The 24,425-nt window shown below is 43.0% G+C and overlaps 1 protein-coding gene across 4 annotated transcripts; it reads right to left on the bottom strand.

Annotated features, from left to right (window-relative positions):
- On the bottom strand, positions 1–24,353 carry Srsf12 (serine and arginine-rich splicing factor 12). 4 transcript variants are annotated; one of them, NM_001372518.1, is made up of 5 exons: positions 23,974–24,072; positions 9,672–9,776; positions 7,476–7,579; positions 7,175–7,316; positions 2–2,420 (listed from the first exon to the last, which is right to left on the bottom strand). In NM_001372518.1, exons 1-5 carry the CDS (start codon positions 24,036–24,038, stop codon positions 2,051–2,053), a joined length of 786 nt encoding a protein of 261 aa, NP_001359447.1. In that variant the 5' UTR covers positions 24,039–24,072; the 3' UTR covers positions 2–2,050. The 4 variants fall into 4 exon arrangements, with proteins under 4 accessions (NP_808442.2, NP_001359447.1, NP_001343402.1 ...); NM_001356473.2 differs by having other exon boundaries at positions 2–2,360; NM_177774.5 differs by lacking the exons at positions 7,476–7,579; positions 9,672–9,776 and having other exon boundaries at positions 1–2,420; positions 23,974–24,353.
- Between the last annotated feature and the right edge of the window lie 72 nt (positions 24,354–24,425).

The raw sequence follows: 24,425 nt of genomic DNA, 5'->3' as shown, positions 1-24,425 counted from the left end.
CTCCGTTACAATTGCTTTATTACAGAGGAACACCAGAGGGAACTTTTGAAATAAATAACTTTTGCTATGGTTAAATAGAGAAAATATATTCGGGGAGTATAATATACATTAATTTGTGGTACTTCTTCAAATATCACCAATGTACAAATCATTTTGTAAAGTTGTTTCTCACATAAAGGATTTTAAAATGCAAAGAAAAATGGAACTTTGTATTTGAAATTGATAGAAGCAACATGGCTCCAAATACTGAAAATGTAAGACAGGTTTCTTAGGTATTCCAGGCATAAATATTAGCTGTAGGGACTGACAGTGTGTTTTAGTAATGAGATCTAACAGAGTAAATCTGTAAACATATCTCTTTGACAATTATATTTGCAAACCATTTTTATCACAGATCTACTAAAACTGTCTGAATGTAAACCTCAAAACACATTGTAAAAGAAATTCTAAGATACGACAATACAAAAGCAACAATTGCCAACAAAGTTATTTGGTTTACAAAATGTAGAGTAAAAGTCAAATACCTTAAAGCTGTTTATGAAGACCCCCTCTTTCTCTGTCTCTGTCTCTCTGTCTGTCTCTCTCTCCTGTGTGTGTGTGTGTGTGTGTGCACGCGCGCGCGCGTGCGTGCATGCACCTGAGTGTGAGTGTGATGGGTCTCAAAATTTCCCAAGCTTTTCTCAAATTCCTGCCTCAGCTTCCTGAGTGCTGCTGAGGTGACAGGCATGTGCTACCTATCTGGCTTGAAGGTGTAGTTTCGACCTTAAATGTTTTGCATACATTTAATGTGCACCTGTGTGTGTCTGTCTGTCTGTCTTCAGGTGCACACGTGCCATACTACAAGTGTGGAAGTCAGAGAGAGTCTGCAGGAGTCACCCTTGTGGGTTCCAGGGTTTGCACTCATTGCCCAGCTAGCTCTCGGTTGCCAGGTTTGGATGGTGTGTGGGTTTAACCCCTCCCCCCCCAGGCCATCTCATTAGCTAGTACTTCTTAATATAATGTACTGTGTTTAATTTTTTAAAAGACTTTTATATAATTAGGATATTGAACTAGAGCTCTAAAAAGAAAAAAATGCAGATGAAAATAGCTATATAGAAATAATGATATAAATATGAATTTATACAAAATGTACTGTACTTCAAATATGTAAGGCTTAACATGAGTTTATTTTGTGGAGTCTGAGTGTCCCACACCATAATTTCTAGAGTAGTCTCAAGCCATTCAAAATCTAGAACTTCTAAAATGGTTTCACTTTTTTTTAAAAAAGCATTCATTGATTTTCCTTAGACAGGGTCCCACGTAGCCCAGTCCATGCTGGCTTAACTCTTCCACCTCCCAAGGGCTGGGGTCACAGGCCTGAGCCAACACCCGGCTCTCTTTAAGCAGTTTAAGCAAACATGGATAACAATTTCATGTCAACTGGTCTGTGCTGTTGTGTTCAAAAACAATGAAATGGTCTTTGAGTTATCTTTTAAATACCTTCTAGCTATCTTTTAAACGGCTATGGAATCGCCATATAGATTTTACCTTTTCAGATTTCAGAATGCTGTAACTTGAACTAGAATAGACTGGGATACTTCTGTCCTGAGCTTAAACAGAAGTAGTCACAAGAAAGACACAGATGTCAAAACAGTTTAAGTCTCTGGCCTATTCAATTACATATAGTCACGATTATTTTTTATGTGAAAAGTGCTTTAGAATAAAAAATATTTTGGTAAAGGATATTATTGGCAATATTTAATACCTAAGTAGAATTTTTGCATTGGTTCTATTTTACTGATATCTTTCAGAAAGTACCCCTCGCTGCCCGGTGAACCAGGTACAGGCTATGCAATGGCGACATTGCACACACAGTGAGTGAGTTGTGGATGAGCCCTTAAATCGTGATAAAACATTTATTAACCAAAGCTAGGGCGATTTTATTCCTTCCACATGCCCAAAGTGAAGTGGCTACCATCGGTTCGCATTTCTACGGGCCTTGAAGCACTTTAACCACAGCGAGGTGTGAGAGCTTGGAGCAGAGCTCTGCGGCTCTGCTGGGAGGAGCTCCTCACCAACTGTTTTTATGGTGGTAACTCCGAGATCTGGAGTGGGACCGGAGATGGGAGTGTTTTGTTGTCTGTGTCTTCGATCCAGAACTGGTGTACGCTCTGGGAGACTTGCATGGGGATCTTGCTATGGAGTCACAGTGTCGTCCATGTGGTCTGGACTTTGCTCCGGAGCCAGTCTGCTTTTGAGGCGAGCGTGACTGTGATTTCTCCATCGACTTGGACCTTTTGGGTAAGGACTTGGATCTTGATCGTCCTCTGGATCCAGAATTCCTTCTCGGTGTCCGTGACTGCCTCAGGGAGGTAGACTGCCTGGGTAGCGATTTGGAACGAGATTTAGACTGACTGTAAGAAGACCGCCTGTGCCGAGACCTGGAAGCATGCATACCGTTAGAGCGTGTATTTTATACAGGGCAGCAGGTTAAGACAGCTCTTCCTGATGTGCCTGCTCTATACAACACTGAATGTGTGCTATGGTTGGAATGGGACATATATCCCACAGGGGCTGTCAAGATGGCTCAGTGGCTAAAAGCACTTGCTGTTCTTCTAGAGGATCCTAGCACCCACATGGTAGGTCACACAGTTCCAGAGAATCTGGGACCTTCTCGCCTCTGAAAGTATTGCATACACTTGAATCACGGACATATATACAGGTAAAAGACTCATACTGATAAAATGGGGGGAAAAATCCTCCCCAGACTCAAGTATTGAGGGCCTGGTGGCCAGCTAGGGTCTTTGGGGTGTGACTAGATCCCGAGGGCTCTGATCTAGAGATTGTGTTAACCCCTGATGGGCTCACAGTGTATGGCATTATCAAGTGGAGGTAAAAAGTAGGAGATGAAGCCTTCATAGAGGAAGTGGGTCACTGGGGCTGCTTTGAGAGCTGCTGCTTTCTTTCGTCAGGCTGCTGGTGGTGAACGCCTTTAATCCTGGCACTGGGGAGACAGAGGCAGGAGAGCTCTGAGTTCAAGGCCAGCCTGGTCTACAGAGCAGGTTCCAGGACAATTAGGGCTACACAGAGAAACCCTGTCAAAGAAAACTGAGAAAGAAAGAAAGAAAGAAAGAAAGAAAGAAAGAAAGAAAGAGAGAGAGAGAGAAAGAAAGAGAGAAAGAAAAGGAGGGGAGGGGAGGGGAGGGGAGGGGAGGGGAGGGGAGGGGAGGGGAGGGAAGGGAAGGGAAGGGAAGGGAAGGGAAGGGAAGGGAAGGGAAGGGAAGGGAAGGGAAGAGAAGGGAAGGGAAGGGAAGGGAAGAGAAGGGAAAGGAGGGAGGAAGGAGCTGTCTTTCTTTGTGTCTGCTTTCGTTTCCTATCACCTGTTCTCTTCCCAGTTTACTGCCTGCCATGAATTGAGCAGCCATACCATAAACTCCCCAGGCGTGTGTGCCTCAGCTCAGGCCCACAGAGATGGATCCAGCCTCTCATGGGAGTGCTTATCATATGATGGGACATCTGATTAGCACATCATGTTTTAATTAATGATTTACTCATGACAAGACACTTTTTTTTTTCAGCACTGGGGCCAGAACCGAGGTTTGTGTGCTTGCTAGGTCAATACTCTACCACCAAACTATACCTCCAGCCCTAACAAATCATTCTAACTCTATTTTTCATGCTTTCGGGTCAAACATAAGTAACACATCTGTAATATCTATTATACTGGAATATGCATTCAAAATGGTTCTATATTGTACACCTTAGTTCTGCACAAAGTCCTGTATATTTTAGCCTAGATTAAGCATATTCACATTCTCTCTCTCTCTCTCTCTCTCTCTCTCTCTCTCTCTCTCATTTGTCTTTTGGAGACAGGGTCTAATTTGTGATTATCCTGTTCAACCTCCCAAATGCTGGGATTATGGGAATGCACCCAACATCCAGTTGGATTAAACAAGTGTTAACAAGTATAAAACTCAGAAGAATGTAAACTTATAAATAGGAGAAGAAAGAACGGTTGTTTATGGTTCATAAATAATGCCTGTAAGAATAGTGACTGCTTATGATCTGGTATGATAGTGAATGCCTATAATCCCAACATTCTTAAGAGGCTGAGGCAGGGGGATCTCAAGTTCTAGACCTACAGACTGATGCTCTCTATCAAAAGAAAAACAAAACCTTCCTCACAACATTTATAATCTGAAGGCATTAGAGAATAATCAACATAAGCAGAACTTGAGTTACAGTCCTCAGAGTTCAAAGCTACCAAACAGCGGGGACTTAGAAAAATCCCAGAAATGAGTATATTGCAGACCAATTCCTAAAATCTGGTCACAAATTTTCCTGACGTAACTGGCTGTCTTTATGTTTAACTGTGCGCATGTGTGCACATGTGTGTGTGTGTGTCTCAAGAGGGAGGGAGGTGTGTGTATGTTAGGTGCACTCGTGCAAGCATGCAGAGGCTAAAGGAGGGCATCAGATGTCTTTGTCTATTACTCAGTGGTAGGTAACCTTCTTTACATTGTTAGTGCACAGGATAAGACTCCGAGAGATTAGTAAAAAGAGAACAGCAATTGAGAAATTCAAGAACTGAACTTAAAATGTAAAAGACAGTGCTCGGAACAGAAACCAGGATTGTGGCTTCTAAGAGGTTAAATAAAGGTGCCCGGCAGCAACCTAGGTGTTCTTCATTTCCCCTTTTCCTTTTCCTTTTCCTTTTCCTTTTCCTTTTCCTTTTCCTTTTTCTCCCCCGCCCCTGGCACTGGTGGTTGAAACAAGGGATCTTGATACACTAGGCAGGTCCTTAGCCACTGATCTTCGTCAGTTTTAAAACAGGATCTCATTAAATTGCCAAGACAGGCCTTGAACTCATGATCTCTTGCCTTATCATCCTGAATAACTAAGATTACAGGGCACATGCACATGGGGCCAGATGTAGACCCTGAGTGTCTTACTCTATGGCTTTCCACTTTATTTTTTGAGACAGGGTTTCTCACTGAATTCAGATCTCAATAACTGTCTAGACTGGCTGGCCAGCAAGCTCCAGGGATATGCCTGCCTCTGCTTCCTCTAGTGCTGGGGTTAGAGGCACAAGCCAGCATGCCCAGCTTTTGCATGGTGTTGGGGTACCACCTACCTTACTCTATAATGCAACTGTTGTGTTTTTCTGTTTCTTTTCCCTTTCTTTCTTCTTTCTGTTTGATGTTTCAGCCTGGGACATAGGTGGCCCTGGCTAGTCTTGAACTCTACATGTAGCTGATGGTGACCTCAAATCCCTGAGCCTCCTCCCTCCACCTTTTCATCACCACCACATCCAGCTATTCAGATCATCCATTAAGATCAGAGTTCACTTTAAAACTCCACATGCCTATGAAAAAGTTAAAGCATTAAACCATAAATATTTAAGAGAACTTAGGCATGACAATTCAGTTTCAACGACTCTTTCAAATAGTATCACCGTTTAATTTCCACAATGATTTAGTATTCTCTAATAAAATAGATACCGATTCCTAAGTAGAAAGATAGACAACTTGCAAATGTCTCTTCTTAACAAATTTACTATTTTTGTCTCCTTTTTATATAATATGAGCATAGCTGGAATTGGTTCTTAATACTAATACATTATCAACTTATAAGAATAAATTACAGAATAAAAGGCAGAGGCAGGTGGATCTCTGAGTTCGAGGCCATCCTGGTCTACAGAGCAAGTTCCAGGACAGCCAGGGCTACACAGAGAAACCCTGTCTTGAAAATCAAACAAACAAGCAAATTGATTCCGTAAACAAGCAGATCACTTCTTTTGAGTCTACTTCTTTGCAGAAGTCAAGGTTCTGAATTACTGAGTTCCTTTAGGAAAATGTCACTTATCTAACATCCCTAAGCGTGCTTGTTTAGTATATATTATTTTACGTGTTTACCTCGGGGTCGGGTCTTACTCACTGTGTAGCCCCAGCTGGCCTTGAACTTAAGGTCCTGCTCTTTCCACTCTTGCCTGCAGGGGCTACAGGACGTGTGGTAACCACCACATCCTGCTTCTTTTTTCCCCACATTTGGGGCTGGGGAGGTATATATTATCTTTTTTGTGTGTAAGTCTTTTCTTTTGGGGAGAAGAGGCTGAGACAGATCTAGCTAGGTACCTTCTGCCTCCCAAATCCTGGGATTACGGGTATGTGCCGCTATGGCCAGCTTCATACAACCACTTAAATGCACTGGAATATAGCCAATAAATCCAAGTTGAATAACAATATATGGGCTAGGTATGGTGGTACATGCCTGTAATCCTAGGACTCGGGAGGCTGAAGCTGAAGGATCTTTTCAAATTTGAGCCTGACTTGAGTTAAATAGTGTGTTCAAGGCCAGCCTGGATTATATAGCACTTTTAAAAAGTTAGGGGGCACTGGTGTACATTTGTAAATCCAGCACTGAGGGATGTGGTGTGTGTGTGTGTGTGTGTGTGTGTGTGTGTGTGTGTGTAGGTAGAATGGTAGACTACAGTTCACTGGCCAGCCAGGCTAGTTTAAGTGACAGAGCTTCAGTTTAAGTGAGAGACCCAGTTACCAAAAACTAAGGTACAGAGTGATCGAGAGAGATACCGGATGAAAACCTCTAACCACACACATGCATGCACACCCACATGAATAAATGCGCACACATCCATGAATGTGTACTTAGAGCACACACAATCAAAATGACGGTAACAAGCCCCTGTCTAAGGATAAAAAGTTTTAAAGGGGGCTGGTGAGATGCCTCAGTGGTTAAGAACATTGACTGCTCTTCCGGAGGTCCTGAGTTCAAATCCCAGCAACCACATGGTGGCTCACAACCATCTGTAATGAGAAACAAATAAAAAACTTATGGGCCGAAGCGAGCGGGCCCGGATCAAGTGGGGGGCTGGAGTGAACAAGAGGGATAAGGGAAGGCAGGAAAAGAGAGAGAAAAAAAGGGTTTTTTTGGGGGGGGGCGGTATATAGTAGGGATATAGTAGAGTGTCCATTAGCACATGTCCAGTCCTGAGTTCAACCCCAGTGTTCAGTAACACAATATGTGATAGAGAGGAACATAACTTTCTACAGATGTTAGTTTACACATCTTAGACAAAATCAGCCAAGTACCTGCTCCTCCACCTCCCGTAATTCTTTCAAATGCTCGCTGGAAACAGCAGAAAATGAGGCTGCCCACTGTTCCTCTTGGTACTTACTCTTTCAGGCTGTCCGAGTGCCTCCGGTCTCTTCCCCATGAAGAACTCCGGCTGCGCGATCTCCTCTGGCTGGGGCTTCTGGATCTCCTGTGGTCACTCGGGGAGCACAGGTGGCGTTCTTTTGACTTCATTTGGCCTGGTGCTGGAATATGAAGAACAAGGCTTCTAACAGTTCACTACCTGAAAACCACGGGGGCTGCCACTCCGTCCGTATCACTTTCCGAAGAACTCTAAAGCAAAGCTATTGCTGCCGAAGCTCATTCCGCTAAGTAAGCAAGCTCTAATGGTCATGTGCACTTACTTTTGCGATCACCTTGTGCAAACTGTATTTCAATTTGCCGGCCACATACCCACTTCCTGTTGAGGTTGTAAAGTGCGTCTTCAGCATCCCGAACATCTTCAAACGTGACCAGTGGTTAAGGACACTTTGGACATCAGAGGGTAAATAAAAGCACTTCTAGGATATTATTTACATGTGAAATTTAGTCAGCAAGAAAACCAAGTTGTGGCTTTAATATGAATGACCAAAAAAGATTTTGTATTTTACTATGAAAACAAATGCCCTCTTTTGATTAGAAACATGAATATAAAATAAACAGTAGACACAATATAGCAGCATAATTTAAAGCATGAGAAGAAACAATTAATCCCAAGTTAGCCGGCATTATAGGATGAACTTTTAGGGCTTTTCAGAGTAAGGATCCATCAAGTTCTCCGTGGACAGATCAGCAAGCAGAAGCTCTTATTCTGCAAGCAAAAGTCTCTGTCATTAAAAGTTTAGTTATGAAATTTAGGAGAAGTGACTCCTAAACAAAACTGCAGCAGTAGAAGTAAGGCAAGACCAAGGGGCCTCTCTTCCCAGTGATGGCCGACTAGGCCATCTTCTGCTACATATGCACCTAGAGACATGAGCTCCGGGGGTACTGGTTAGTTCATATTGTTGTTCCACCTATAGGGTTGCAGACCCCTTAAGCTCCTTGGGTACTTAGTACAGGGGACCGCCAGGGCCAAGAAGTGGGAGTGTGTAGGTAGGGGAGCAGGGCGTGGGCGTCGGGAGTAGGGTATAGGGTACTTTCAGGATAGCATTTGAAATGTAAATGAAGAAAATATCTAATAAAAAAATTGAAAAAAAGAAAAGTAAGGTAAGCCAGCAGACTACTTTGGTCTTTAATGATGGTGTCCACTTTTAAACTTACTGCTTTAAACAATCCCCTATGTGTTACTACATGGGATGTAAGTATAAAGTAACAGGAAAAAAAAACGAACTGTTGAGGTTCAAAGAAACCGGAGACAAATGGCTAAGTGGGGTGCCTATTAGCATATCAAAGTGGGGGCTGCCACCAATCACAGCGTTTTGAGTATGTGCTGCAGAGTCATCCTGGCTGACCACTGGAACATCCTACCCGAATCAGTGCTGGACTTCCCTTGCCTGGCCCCAGCTTCTCTTCCCTATATAACCCAGCCATTTTGGCTCCATGCTCTCCTGGTGCTCTTGGCCTCTTGGCTCCTGGTCCATCCTCCTCCTGCCATGGCTCAGTCCAATCTGGACCCTTCCAGGTGCCTCTAGCTGTTTTCTCTCTCTTATCTACAACAAAACTTGTCCTCGGCCACACCTAGGAACAGTTATGACCTCATTTTTCATTCAAAAACAATGTGCAAACATCTGGAATCACATATATTGATTTGAAATGCTCCACTGAACTTGCTAATCTAAAGCACATGACTGCAAGCCTTACTATAGTGGATAGTAGCTGTGTGAAAATGTAAATAGCTGTACTTCGGAGGCCGTTTACCAGCTCTCTCTCTCTCTCTCTCTCTCTCTCTCTCTCTCTCTCTCTCTCTCTCTCTCTCTCGGACAGGGTCTCATTTTGTAGCTCTGGCTGGCCTGGAGCTCCTTCTGTGGACCGTGCTGTCATTGAACTTTGCTTTCCAAACATTGGGATTAAAGGTACGAGCCACCATGCTGGGCCCTGTTTACTAGTTTTCTTACAGTAGCAAATAAACAAACAAGGAAGGTCAAAAATGCACATAAAAGGAGACTGGCAATGACCTCAGCAACACAACATTTTGAACCGAGATCTTTACCCTTTGGGACTTGCAAAGTGGACTTTATAAGAGATGTAGAACCAATAAAAATCTGACTTGGGTTTGTCTCCAGAACTCTGTGCAAACACAGCTGGTCTCAAAGATTGCTTTGTTTGCTGCTTGATAAAGGCTTCATTCTTCCAGGTCTTACATGGTGCCTACCCGTCCTCTTTGCTCCTTGCTACTTGAACTTAGGTACCTTTTGTTTGGACTGCTAGGCTTACATTTAGCTAACAGGTAGATTCAAACTAGGGAGGTGCTCACCAGCTGCTGTGGGCTGTCTTAGATTTATTTTCTGAGATAAAGAAATAAACACATTTAATTAGACAATGCTGAGCTCATTCACTCCTGAGTACATATATATAAGCCCAGGATGCAGTATATTTGCATGCACACATAAAATGAAGGATATTGAACATAAGCAAATCCTCTGGGGCGGCGACTGTAGAAGTCCAATGGGATATAAACGTCTACTATGGGGCCATATCGGCCAAACTCACGGCGCAAGTCCTCGGGCCTGGAATGTTATAGAAATAAGGCAAAGAAATATAAAAGGTTGGAATAAATATTTTGTCTACAGAGATCCAATTGAAACGTCCAAAATAAAGTGTATGGTTGGGTCAGTGAAGGAGCTCATCTCAATGGGTAAGGGTATATGGTGCTGTAACCGGTCTTTGGCTACTTGGTGGGTTCTCTTCCACCCTTCTCCACCCCTTTTCTACCCTTTCAATCCACTAACACTAGGTAAGAGAGAAGAAAGAGAAGCGATCCCTGAATCAAGTCAGGGATCAGAAAGGAGGCCACATTGTCATTGGACTACTTCCTGCTGATCAGAAACATCCAGTCCCTTGGGACAAATTTTATCTTTACTATCAGGCTAATTTCTTCTTACTCTTGTTTCTTCTTTGTGCACAACTACTTAACAAACCTCCACCAACAACAAACAGCCCACAACCCACCACACTTCTCGGTGCCCTAGGATTTATGTAGCCGCTGAAAAGTCCCCAGAATTCCAAACGTCACACAATTGCAGAAACCATCAGCAGCTGGTAAAAAAAAAAAAAAAAAATCATGCCCTGCTAGAGCACGAGGCAAATCATAGTCAGATGCTGCGGACAGTCTGAAGGATTCCTATATACCAAACCTGGGATTAAAATGAAAACATCTTCTTATAATATTTCTGTGCTTTTTAAAGAAACCAACACCGAGAGGCACACACAAATAAATGTTAAAAAAAGTTAAAATGGAAGTATATTGTCTAAACTTCCCTTATCTAAAACTGTCTCTCATAACAATTATCCACATTTCTTTCTGGGGGTGGGGGTGGGGTGGTTATGGTAGGTTAGAGGAACCAAATCTTGCTATGTAGACCAGGCTGGCATCGAACTCACAGATCTGCCTCAGACTTCCAAGTGCTACAATTGCAGGTTGTACCTCATACCTACCTTCATACACAGGTATGAACACTTTTGAAAGGAAAAGAAAATCAAAACAAGACCACTCTCAGTCCTCTTGATCGTGGAGACCCTAGTTCAGGAAGTCTGGATTAGTGACCTGGGAGTCTGTACTTTTTATAGATATTTCAGGTGGTTGTTAAAGTTAGTCAAGTTCAAAAAGCCTGACCCAGTACATCTGCCTTTATAAGTCATTTCTATCACAAGACTTGACAGTTTCATTTAAGAACACATGCACTTGCCTCTCTATAACTTCATGCTTATTCTAACTTTGTTTTCAGAAGGGAAGAATTATAATCTAAAGGAGTCTCAGAATTACTTCTTAGACTTTTAACAAAAAAATGTGGTTTCCCATATAACCAAAAGCAGAGTAACTACTTTATTCTTATATTTGATGGTATTTTGGGCCTACAGTATGTCTTCTACCATTTTAGCATGGGACTTTACTTAAAAAAAAAAAAGATAGTAGAGGCAGAGAACATAGAATAGCAGGGCTCTAGTGAGGATGGATAGCTGTGGGGAGGGAAGCCTGTGAGCTGGAGGGAATTTGGGGGTGGGGGTGGGGAACCCAGCTGGTTTGTGGATGCGTATTTAGACTGCCATTTGGAGTTTCCTCTGTACCAGACAATAGCATCATTTGTCTTTGCAGAGCTACAATTTAACTGAAGCACAACATGTTTAGCAGGGTTAGCTGGCAGTTATATACACAAGGAGCTGTTCATCTGCAGATGATTTAATTCTCACAACTTGACAGTTGTTTACAGACAGAGCTAGCAAGTGATGGAGGTGGAATCCATCACTAGTCTCTTAGTTATCTCCGTAGCATGCAGCCTCGGGGAGCTCACAGGGGCTCAGCCTCAAGGTTCCAGGTCGAAGCACGGCTCAGAAGAGAGAAGAGTGTTTCAGAACAGTGCAGAGGAGTAGGACTCAAAGGTCTGCTCTGGCTCCAGCAAATGGAAGGAAGCTATTGTCAGTAACAGAAGATAGACATTAGAAAAGAGCTTGATGAAAGGACCGAGAGAGAGATGTGCTTCCTGGTCCAGAGCTGAGGAGTGAGATACACTGTAGTATTCAGAAAGCCTTTGGGTATGTGAGTCATATTAACCAATTTCTCTTAAGATTAGATGATAATGTCTGATTTGTAATTAAATTTGTAGGCTTTAATTTAATATGATTGTATGTTTGTGTGTATGATGTAAGTCTGTGAACCTGGGCATGCACCTGCCAAACCATCATGTGGGGCTCAGAAGACAGCGTTTAAGAAGAGTTAGTTTCCCTTTTCACGGTGGGCGCCGAGTGCCTTTTACTGATGAGCTATCTTGATGGCCCAATATATCAGTAGTTAAGGCTAGAGGCTTTATGTAGTAACATAAAGATTGATCTAACATTGACGAGGCATCTACAGTAGACCCTAGGCAGTGTCTATTTTATGGCACACTCTATTTAATATTGTTTGGTTGTCTTCTCAAATAGTCTATTAGTGTGACAATGTCTTTTTCCGTTCTTCGTTCAATAACTCAGAAGGAATGGGTCTTCTAAAAAAAAAATCTGGCTCCTGTATATATGAATGTCAGCCATCTCTCCCACAGTTCTGACCACAGGCCATGGTGAGCGCCACCATGAAACCCAGAGTGGCCCCAAGTCTGCAAACCAAGCCTCATTCAGCTGGTCTACAAGTTGTGGTAACAGCAAGCTAGGTTCCAAATACTTGCTTAACAAAAGTGAGACAAGATACGCACTCCAAGAAACATCACAAACAACCTTACCCCAGATGCCTCCATCCCATTGCAAAACACAAACACCATGAACAACCACGACAGCATGTCTCCTCCAGAAGCCAGCATCCCCACTGCAGTATTCACTGAGAAAAGCAACTTAGCTTGTCCATAAGATAAGGACTTAAATAATAATTATATATATATATGTTTGAGGTACCCCAAAGAATATGTGTAAGTGACTGAAGATGATGAAAAAAGAAAACCCAGCTGAATGAAAAATAAGCACAGGAGCTGAAGAGATGGGTCGGTAGTTAAGAAAAGAGCACTGAGTTCTAACGCCGGGCGTGGTGGTGTGCGCCTTTAATCCCAGCACTTGGGAGGCAGAGGCAGGCAGATTTCTGAGTTCGAGACCAGCCTGGTCTACATGGTGGCTCATAACCATCTGTAATGGGATCTGATGTTCTCTTCTGTTATGTCAATAGACAGACAGTGCACTTACATAAAACAAATAAATACATCTTTATAAAAGAAAAAAAGAGACTAATTTGGGAAAAAAATGAAAAAATAGGCACAATTCAAAATATGAAAACAAGTTAATAAGGAGAAAAAAATCTTTGAAGAAAAAAAAAAGAAAAAAAGAAACTCAGAAGCCAAGCAAAGAGCTCAGAGAAAACTATCATCAAAAGATTTAATCAAGTAGAAGAGAGAACATCAAGCCATGAAGATAAGGTAAATGAGATGGATCACTCAGTCAAGAAAATACTAAATCTAAAACAAAACAACTAAGAGAATAATATCCAGGAAATTTAGGACACCATGAAAAGACCAGACCTACAAATTACAGATATAAAAGAGGGAGAAGAAACTAGATCACAGGCACAGAAAGCGTTTTCAATGAAATCATAGATGATAAAACCTCCTTCATCTAAAGAAGGAGGTGCCGATCAAGGTACAAGAAGCACACAGAACACCAAACAGGCTCAGATAGGAAACTCCTCTCAGCACAATAATCAAAACACTAAACATGAAGGACTTCTAAAAGGGGCACAAATAGCTTCAAGAGAGGAAGATCAAGTCACATACGAAGACAGGCCCATCAGAATTATGGTAATTTTTTAAAGATTTTTTTTTCAGTTTGTTTGTTTGTTTTTTGAGACAGGGTTTTTTTGTTTAACCATCCTGGCTGTCCTGGAACTCACTTTGTAGACCAGGATGGCCTCAAACTCACAGAGCTCTACCTGCCTCTATCTCCTGAGAGCTGGGATGAAAGGCACATTTTTTTTTTAAAGATTTACTTTGATTTTCTTTGTAGAAGCTTTGCCTACACGTACTTTTAGGTGTGTTGCTTGTATGTCTAGTGCCCAGGGAAGCCAGAAGAGGGTTTCAGATCCCCTGAGACTGGAGTTACAGTCATGAGCCATCACATCGGAGCTGGGAATTGAACTGGTCATCTGGAAGAGTATCCAGAGCTCTTAACTGTTTAGTCATCTCTTTAGCCACCAGCACTTGACTATTCGATGGAGACCACAAAACCAAGGAGGCCCTGAGCTGATGCTCTACCCATTCTGAAAGAGCAGAGGTGCCAGCCCAGCCTTTGATACTCAGCAAAACCATGAGCTATAGTTAACAGAGAAAGAAAACGATTTCACGATAAAAACAGATTTAAGGCATTTACATTCAGTAAACCAGCTCTGCAAAGGGTAACAGAAAGAATGCTTTAGCACGAAAGGACAATCAAACCCTCCCAAGAAGGCACAAGGTCTAAGAAAACAACACCATGACAACAAAACAAGAATTAATAAACATTGCTCAATAACAACTCTCAATGTTAATGGTTTTAATTTCCCAATAAAAGGATACAGACTAACATGGTCCATTTTCATACTCCCTCCAAAAAACCCATCTAGAGCAGATACCACTGTAGGGCAAAAGGATAAAAGATATTCACAAGTAAATGGAATCAAGAAGCAACCAAGTGTAGATATTTTAATATCTGACAAAATAGACTTCAAACCAAAATTCCTCACAAGAGGTAATGAGGGGTACTCCATAGTCACTCAAGGAAAATCTACCAACCAGTGTCCCAATCTGAAATGTATATGTACCAAATGCAGGACAATCACTCTCATAAATTAGGTCTAAAATCACATACTGACCCTCACACAGTGATAGTGGGTGACTTTAGTACCCAACTGTCACCAATAGACATGGTGCACCCAGACAAAAACTAAATGGAGACACTCTGTAGTTAAAGGCATCAAAGAGTAGATGGTACATATCTACAGCACATTCACTCAAACACTAAAGAATGCAATTCTTCTCAGCAGATCATGGAACTTTCTCCAAAACTGACCACATATTAGGATACAAGGCAAGGTCTCAGCAAATATAGGGAAACTGAAATAACATCCTGCATCCTATCTACCCACCAAAGAATAAAGCTGTATGTATATCAACAATAACGCGGATGGCAGAAAAGACTCAAACTCATGGAAACGAAACAACACACTACTTAATGAACACTGGATTGAGGGAGAAGTCAAGGAAATAAAGAACTCCCTAGAACTAAGTGAAAACAAATAATACAGCATCCGTGGGACACAGTGAAGGTCTTCCTGAGACGAAGATGGATGACACTAGGTGCCTACGTCCAAAAGATGGAGTGCTCACATAGTAACGCCATAACGATAAAGTTTAGAAAAGCAACAAGCAACACTCACAGGTAAAGCAGCGGCTCCACTAAAATCAGAACCAAGATCAGCTTATCTACTCTCTCCATTCCTGCTCAGAGACAAACGAAGATGAGAAAAAAAAAGGATACAAATACAAGAGACAGAAGTCGAAATATCCCTGCTTGCCAATAATTTTATAAATAAAGGACCCTAAATAACCCACAGGGAACTTCTACGGCTAATACAGCTAATGAAGTAGCAGGATACAAAACTGCATGAAAACCAGTAGCCTTCCTATTACAAACAAACACACTGACAGAGAAATAAGGGAAATGGGAAATAAAGGAAAATGTCTTGGGAGAGATGGGGAAGGGGTTAAGGTTGCTTGTTATAACAGAGAACCTAGGTTTATTCTCGGGCCCACATGGCAGCTCACAATTGTCCATGACTCCAGTTCCAAGGGCTCTGATGCCCTCTTTTGATCTCCTTGGGTACGAGGTATGCACATGGTGCACAGACATACATGTAGGCAAAACACTTGTACACACACACACACACAAAACTTTTTTTAAAATCCTGGGATAAATCTAAGGAAGTGAAATACTATAAAACTTTAAGAAATTGAAGAAGATAATGGGAGAAAAGATGTTCTATGCTTATGGGCTGGTAAATTAATATTGTAAAATGGCTATCCTATCAAAAGCCATCTATATAGTCACACAGTCCCGAGCACAATTTCTCACAGGACTGAACAACATACATCAAACTTTATGTGGAAACCTGTAAAAACTAGAGCAACCTATTACATTTTTTTAAATTATTATTTTATGTGTATGGGCATTATGCCTACATGTTGTCTGTGTGCTGTGTGCATTCCTTGTGACAGCAGAGGCCAGAAGGCGGCATTGGATCTCCTAGAACTGCAGTTATAGATGTTTGTGAGCAGTCAGTGGGTGCTAGGAATTGAATCTGGGTCTTCTGGAAGAGCAACCATACTCTTAAATGCATCCCAGGTTTGAAATCCAACAATATCTAAGTGAGTTGTTGGCCAAAGGGGTCTCATGGGACCCCCCAAACAACCCAGACTGTTGCCAGGACTATAGGTTGCTCTCTGCAAACTGATAGCCAGGCCCCATTGCTGAAGACACCTACACAACTCAGTGAACATGGAGGAGTTGAACTGGGGCCTACATAGACCCTGCATGCTAGTGTCTTTGATACAGGACAATCCTCTACATCCTACCAAGAAATGTAAACACCAAGCTGCAAAACCCTTAACCTACAATGGTGCCCTGCCTAGAAGATCTGCTACTGCAATGCCACAAAGCTCATGGAAGGAACCATCCAATAATCTGATTTAAGGCTCACTCCACGACACTACTTGCGTGACACAGAACCTGAGACTAGCTAGCCTAGGGACCTAGAGTAAAATCAAATACTAGTATTCTAAACTAAAAAGGAGGAGGAAAGAAAGAAAGAAAAAGAAAAGAAGGAGGGAAGAAAAAGAAGAAGTAATAATAAAAATGACTCCTCTTGGGCTGGAGAGATGGCTCAGAGGTTGAGAGCATGACTGCCCTTCTAGAGGTCCTGAGTTCAATTCCCAGCAACCACATGGTGGTTTACAATCATCTGTAATGGGATCTGATGCCCTCTTCTGGTGTATCTGAAGACAATGACAGTGTACTCACATATATAAGATATAAATAAATCTTAAAAAAAAAAAAAAGACTCCTCTAGTCCTATTGACATTCTGGTGTATTTATAAGTCAGTGCTTGCTCAGCCATCGTCAGAGGAGCTTCCTCCTGCACCAGATGAGAGCAAACACAGAGACCACAGCCAGGCATCCTGCAGAGAATAAGAGACCTTGGAACACTCAGCCCTAACTGCGATGTGTGGTGGTTTGAATAGGCTTGGCCCCCAAAGACTCATGTATTTGGATGCTTGGCCCACAGGGACAGACACAATTAGGAGGTGTGTCCTTGTTGGAATTGGTGTGGCCTTAATGGAGGAAGTGCTTGACTGTGGGGGTGGGCTTTGAGATCCTGTGCTCAAGCTCCAACTAGGACAGAGGAGACCTCTGGCTGCCTTCCAGAAGATGGTCTCATCCTGGCTGCCTTCAGATCAAGATGTAGAACTCCCAGCTCCTTCTCCAGCACCATGTCTGCCTGGACACTGCCATGCTTCCTGCCATGATGATAATGGACTGAACCTCCAAACTGTAAGCCAGCCCCAATATAATGAATGTAACTTTATAAAAGTTACCTTGGTCATGGCGTCTCTCCACAGCTATGAAACCCTCACTAAGACAGGATTTGACTACCAACTCTCTCTCCTCAGGGCACTTGGAGGAGGAACTGAAAAGAGTGTAAGACCCAAAGGGGATGGAGAACACCAAGAAAACAAGTCTTTCTAAATCAACATGATCTACACACATATGAATTCACAAAGACTGAGTCAGTGAGTATAGAGCCTGCATGGGTCTGCACCAGATGAGGTTCTAGGGCTGAAAGGAGAAGTGGACATATGCCACCATCCCAAACTCAGAAACAATTTCCAATTGGTAACTGCTTGCAAATGAAAATTCAGTTTCCTCCAAGGGAGTCTCATGGGGAAACAAACTCCTATGGGTAGGCCTGTGCTCAGCAGTAGATGGGAAACAGAGATCTCTATGGCATCTTTGGAGGTTCCATGTCTCATAATGCTGTATTAGGGGTTCTCCTTAAAAATGTATACTATTATTTTATTTGTACATTTTTCTTCTCTCTCTTTACCAGGTCCTGTGTGTGGGGTGTGTGTGTGTGTGTGTGTGTGTGTGTGTGTGTGTGTGTGTGTAATATAATGACTTCCAGTTTAGTGTTTTTATAGGATTTCTGAATATGCAAATGCATGAGTCTCTGTTCCTTGTGCCTTCTCTTGGGCCCCTTTCCTTTTGTTTGTTTTGTCCAATTCCAATGTATTGGTTTCTATTTTATCTTATTATATTTTATTACACCTATTATTGCAGAAGCCTATTTATTTTCCATTGAGAGACAGATAGGGGAGGGATCTGGATGGGAGAGGAGGTAGGGGGAGCTAGAAGGGATAGAGAAAGGGAAACCATAATCAGACTATATTATGTGAAGAAAATAAATCTATTTTTAATAAGAGGAAAAAAAAGATTAAAAAAAGCAATTTTCCCAGAAACAAATGGACTGGGAAGCAACCATCCCGAGTGAGGTAATCCAGACCCAGAGAGCAAGCATTAGATGTTTTCTCTCATATATGGATATTAGCTTTGAATTTTTAGATATGTGCAATTCACTCGGAATTCCAGCAGAGGTTATGTAATTAGTCAGGGGCTATGGGGGACAAGGGAAATTTTAAGAAAGGGAAATAGAATATCATTTTATAAAGGAATAAAGAGGGAAACGGAACAGGAAGGATTAAATGGGAAAGGGAGGGAGCAGGGGGCAGAAGAGAATATGAGGAGGGATAATTAACACCAAGGGCTGTCTGACAAAGCTGTTTGGAAACCTACTACAGTGGGATTTCCTAAAATATATACAACCGTCAAAGGAGTTTAAGTGGATTTACCCTGTAGCAGGGGAGGGGATATGCCAACTAGACACCATACACTACTAAATAAAACCCTCACTACCAAGAGTAGGTTACTGAGTTACTGGCCAATGGAGTTGCACAGTCCAACACCCACCCCACACATAAAGCATTGCAGGTCACCACCAGTGCTATTAGTTACGCTCCAGAGCTAACCTGCCTGCCAAGGTGTGCCCAGAGGTACAACATGGCAAAAATGTTATGATATAGCCAACCAGGTTTTTTATAAATTGGATTTTAAAAAAATCTTGCGGTAGTTTAATGAGAACGGCCCCCATGGGCTTATATATCTGAATGTTTAGTTCCCACTTGGAGGACTACTTAAGCGAGGATCAGGATGTGAAGCTTTGTTGGAGGAGGTATGTCCTTGATGAGTTTTCAAAAGCCCTCACCAGGCCAAGTCTCACTATCTCAGCCTGGTGCTTGTGGATCAGGATGTAAGCTCTCAGCTCCTGCTTCAGCACTATGCCTGCCTGCCTGCCGCCATGCTCCCCACCAAGATGATCATGGACCAACCTCTGAAACTGTAAGCAAGCTCCCAATTAAATGTTTTCCTTTTTAAGATGCACCGGTCATTGTTTCTCTCCATAGCCAATAGAACAGTCACCAAAATAGTCCTGCTCCATGATATGGAACCCTTGGGCTTGATGACCAGATATAGTCTAGCTGAATTAGTGAGCTCTGGGTTCAGTAAGAGACCCTGTCTTTAGAAGAAAAAAAAAAAGGTAGAGAATAGTAGAGGAAGACACCTGACACCTCCCCCACATATACACACACCCCATACATACACATCTGACCCCCCCATACAAACACACTTAAAAAAAAAAAAACACATGAAGAAAGAAAACCAGCCAAATACATTTCTTTACAGTCTCATTTTCTTTTTCTTCTCTTTCTCCTATCTTCTTTCTTTCTTTCCTTTGTTTTGAGACAAGATATTTAAAGGTGTGATATCATGTGCCTGTAAGAACAATCAGGGATCTATAATAAAGACCCTGCCTTACCCTCACACTCCCCAATACCAAAAATCAAACAAGCAAAAAAAAAAAAAAAAACCAAAACCAAACCAAACCAAACCAAACCAAACCAAACCAAAACAAAACAAAACAAAACAAAACAAAACAAAACAAAACAAAACAAAAAACCAAGGCCTCATGCAGCCCAAGAAGGGGCTGGGCTTTGGTTCCTACTTTTTCCCAAGTGCTGGGATGTACCACCACTCTGCTTCCAGTGTCATTATATAGTGATATATACGTTTTATATCTTTAGTATATTATTAAATACACATTTAAAATCCAATTTCCACATAGTTTAAATCAGACTATATGTATAATTATTTTCTTCAAGTATACTGATATTTCAAAGTTAACAAATGTAACCTTTTGTTAATTAACTTAGACATACATTGTACAAATAATTTTCTATGACGGCTCTACCACAACACCTTTTACCTCCTCTGCATTTTTAGGTAAGCTACTTTGACCTCTGTGGTGGTTTGTATACACTTGGCCCAGGAGTAGGACTATTAGAAGGTCTTGTTGGAGTAGGTGTGGCCTTCTTGGAACAAGTGTGTCACTATCAGGGTGGGCTTTGAGACCCTCCTCCTAGCTCACTGGAAGACAGTCTTCTGTTTGCCTTCTGAACAACTTTCAGCAACTCAAATGCCATGCCTGCCTAGATGCTGCCATGCTTCCTGCCATGACGATAATGGAACCAGGAAGCCAACCCCAATTAAATGTGGTCCTTATAAGAGTTGCCTTGGTCATGGTATCTCTTCACAGCAATGTAAATTCTAACTATAACAACCCCATTAGCCTTAGTTTCATATCTGTAAATGGAGTTAATAAAGAATATACAGACTCTAAACTGGGTAAAGGGGCAGAGCGGGGTCATTCCACCACTCAGGAAGAACAGAAGGATCAGGAGTTCAGTATTATCCTTGGCTATATATCGTGTTCCAGGCAGACCCAGTTTCCAAGACTCTAGCAAACAAACTCACACCATATAGTCTCAGGAGGCTACAGCAGATGGATGGCCATGAGTTTAAGTGCAGCCTACACTGCATGATGAAATTCTATCTCCAAAAACTGAAATAAAACTTAAACGTACTTAAACTGTTAAGTGTATTGGTTAGTTTTATGTCAACTTGACACAAGCTAGAGTCATCAGACAGGAAGGAACCTCAACTGAGAAAACAACTCCATAACATTGGGCTGTGGACAAGCTGTGGGGCATTTAATCACTTAATTAGTGATTGATGTGGGAGGGCCCAGTCCATTGTGGGTGGGGCACCCCTGCGCTGTTAGTCCTGGGTTCTATAAGAAAGCAGGCTGAGTGTGCCATGGGGAGCAAGCAAGTAAGCAGCACCCCTCCATGGCCTCTGCATCAGCTCCTGCCTTTGGGTTCCTGCCCTGCTTGAGTTCCTGTCCTGACTTCCTTCAGTGATGAACTATGATGTGGAAGCATAAGCCAGACAAACCCTTCCCTCCCCAAGCTGCTTTGGTCATGGCCTTTTATCACAGCAATGTAACACTAAGACATACAGGATGGTGAAAACTAAGTAAGATAGTACATGGAAAGTTTCTAAAAATTACATTTATTTTCTGCATGTGTGTTTGTGTGTGGGTATACATGCCACATGTTCATGTGGAGGTCCAAGGACAACATGAAGAATCCATCTCTGCTGCCTTTTTTGGCCTAGGGATTGAGCTGAGGCTTCCCTGCTTGGCCACAGTGTTTTAAATCTGCTGAACCACCTCCCTGGCTTATAAAGGTCTTCACATAGGATCTGTCACATAGTATGAATACTAACAAATTCTAGAAACTGTTATTCTCTTAATACAAGATAATCTCAGTCCTGATTGCCTCTCTGTGACAAGCTAAAAAGCAACGAAAGAACAGAAAAAAGAATTACTAGCTCCTGGGGCTGGCGAGATGGCTCAGTGGTTAAGAGCGCCGACTGCTCTTCCAAAGGTCCAGAGTTCAAATCCCAGCAACCACATGGTGGCTCACAACCATCCATAACAAAATCTGATGCCCTCTTCTGGAGTGTCTGAAGACAGCTACAGTGTACTTACATATAATAAATAAATAAATCTTAAAAAAAAAAAAAAGACTTACTAACTCCCAATTATCAGTCTCTGCACTTGGTGAAGGATTACCTGGACCCAAGGTTAGTAGTCACATGAAAACATGTTTTTATTAGTTTGTTCATTTATGGAAGCCAAGGCCTCCTGCATTTAAGGCAAGCAATCTACTACTGAGTAACACCCCCAGATGTGTTTTACTTAGTATGCACAATGTTTGAACATCTGAAAACTCTATGAAATAGCCAATATTTTATAGTTTCTAGATCTACAAAAATTGTAATTCACACTATTCAACTTAACACACCTTTATTTAGTTATGGTATGTGTGGGTGTGGCTTATGTGAGGTCAGAGGACAACAGGGGGTAGTTATTCTCTTCTTCCACCGTGTAGGTCCCAGGGATAGAACTCAGATCTTCAGACTTGCATCTGTACTCATGGAGACACCAGGCTGGCCTCTTATATAGCTAGTAATGCTAATGTTTTAAAATTCGTTCAATGTACACAAAAATCCAGGTTTCTGACTTCTCTTGAAAGTAGGTTGAGGCAAGTTGCAGCAGGGGTTGAGGTGTGTGTGTGTGTGTGTGTGTGTGTGTGTAACATGCTCATAATCACAGCTATGGGGGAGGCTGAAGTAGAAAGAGGGAAAACCCAAGTCCTGGTTGGGCTACAAAATTGAACGGATGCCCCAGTAAGTATAGCTCTGTAGGGAGCCCAGCATGTACAGACTGGGTTTGATTCTCTAGAACTGGAAAAGGTGGCAACGTGACTTCCCATTCGAGGACACATGCTCACCTGTTGCAGTCTGTACCATTCTACTACGTCTCATAAGCTGGTACCCCCACTCATCTGTATTCCTCTGCCTCGCTCTTGTGGCCACTAGGGTTGGGAATCTCCCGGGTTTCTTTTGTAAGCATGCCATGAAGACCTTTTGCTTATTGTTCAAGTTGTTTAACTGCTTTTAGCCTACCCAAATATTAATTTTGCTTCCTGTGTGAGGATGTTTGGATAAACAGGTAGAGAAGAACCATAAAACCCAGGAATCTTTTAAAATTCTATTAACTCACAGTCTACAGTAGTGACATAAATATTTACAGTGATTAAATTTAAAGTTCTTAATTCTCCTAAAAGTAAATCCCCAGCTTGGTGGTGGGGGTCACCTGCAATGCCAGGACTTGGGAGGGAGGCCAAGGTAACAGGATCAGAAGTACAAGGTCAGCCTAGACTAGATACTACTCTCTCTCTCTCTCTCTCTCTCTCACAAAACAAAACAAAACAAAAACAAAAACAAAAACAAAACAAAACATACATTATGATTACTTCAGATAACTAACAACTGAAGAGCTGCGTACATTTGTGCCTGTTTAGGTCCAGGTAACTCCTTAAAACCCTTGAACTTCAACTTTTCCATAGGTGGCCAAGATGGCAGAACTAGAACGGGGGATTAAGTAATTCCAATGAAAGATGAAGGTGTCTATTAGTGTCACGCCTCCCATTCTCTCTCCGGCTCCTATTAAAGGAAAAGGTGCGCTAGTCTGAAAAAAGGGCATTTCTTCAGCTCTATGCCTGGCAACCATCTGGACAGAATTTTCAAAGAGGGATGGAGGAAATAAAGACTTCCTGCACCATAATGAAGCCTAAGACTGTTCCCAGGACTCAAAGAAAACCATAGAAATCGAACTGACTAGTCTTTTGTATATTAAATGTGGGCCATAATCACTGTCTGAACAGTGCAGAGGAAATTGCAAGGCCTAAGGTGTGCATCCTGGGGAGGAGACAGCCCCAGTTCCTCCGGAAGGTTAGTGGGCGGCGCCTGCAGAGCGCAGTGCCACCAGAGCCAGGGCCAGCACTGCCACCACAGCCGGAGCCACCCAGCCCGCACCTTGACGCCGGGCCAACACCTGACATCACGACCGCACCCCAACACCTCGCCCACACCCCAAAACCCAGATACTCCGACAGCCCGCAGTGGCACCCCTACGACACCTGGCCAGCATTCCCAACACCCGGCCAGTGCCCCAACACAAGACCGGTACCCTGACGCCCAAATGGCACCCCAACAGCTTGCAGCTCGGCACCCGGGGTACCCGGGCGGCATCGTCATCCAGACAGCCCCCCACTGCCCACCCCGTACCCCGACAACCCGGCGCCCCGGCCCGTGCCCCCGCGGGGTCCGGTCTCCACTCACCTGGTGGCGTCTGCGACGTTCCTGACGAACAGGGAGGTGTTGGGGGGCCTGGTGTAGCGAGACATGCCTCTCGCGGCCCCGCTCCCAGCAGCCCGCCGCGCCCCCTCCCGGGCCGGCCGCGCAGCCGCAGACGCGGGCGGGGGGCGCGGGGCCTGCGCGGCCGCGCGAGCACAGACCTTGCCACTGCCCGGGCCTCTAGGGAATAGATCCGATCCCCCATCGCTGCAGGCCAGCTAGGTGCTCCAAGGGAGACCTGCCTCTCCCAAACAGCCCCAGAAAAAGATCTCATGACAGGGCTTCGAAAGAGCCATGTGCAGGGTCAGGGAGCCACTTGTGGGCATGCAAGCTTAGCCACAGCCTTTCCCTAAAGAGATCAACTCGACCCTCAGGGAAGAAAGACTGAACACGGGCGTGGGGGTGGGGGTGGGGGGAACTGCTGCAGTACTGCAGCT

Source organism: Mus musculus, chromosome 4, assembly GCF_000001635.26.
Source record: "Mus musculus strain C57BL/6J chromosome 4, GRCm38.p6 C57BL/6J".
Classification (NCBI taxonomy): domain Eukaryota; kingdom Metazoa; phylum Chordata; class Mammalia; order Rodentia; family Muridae; genus Mus; species Mus musculus.
This window is presented reverse-complemented; position numbering and strand designations above follow the sequence as displayed.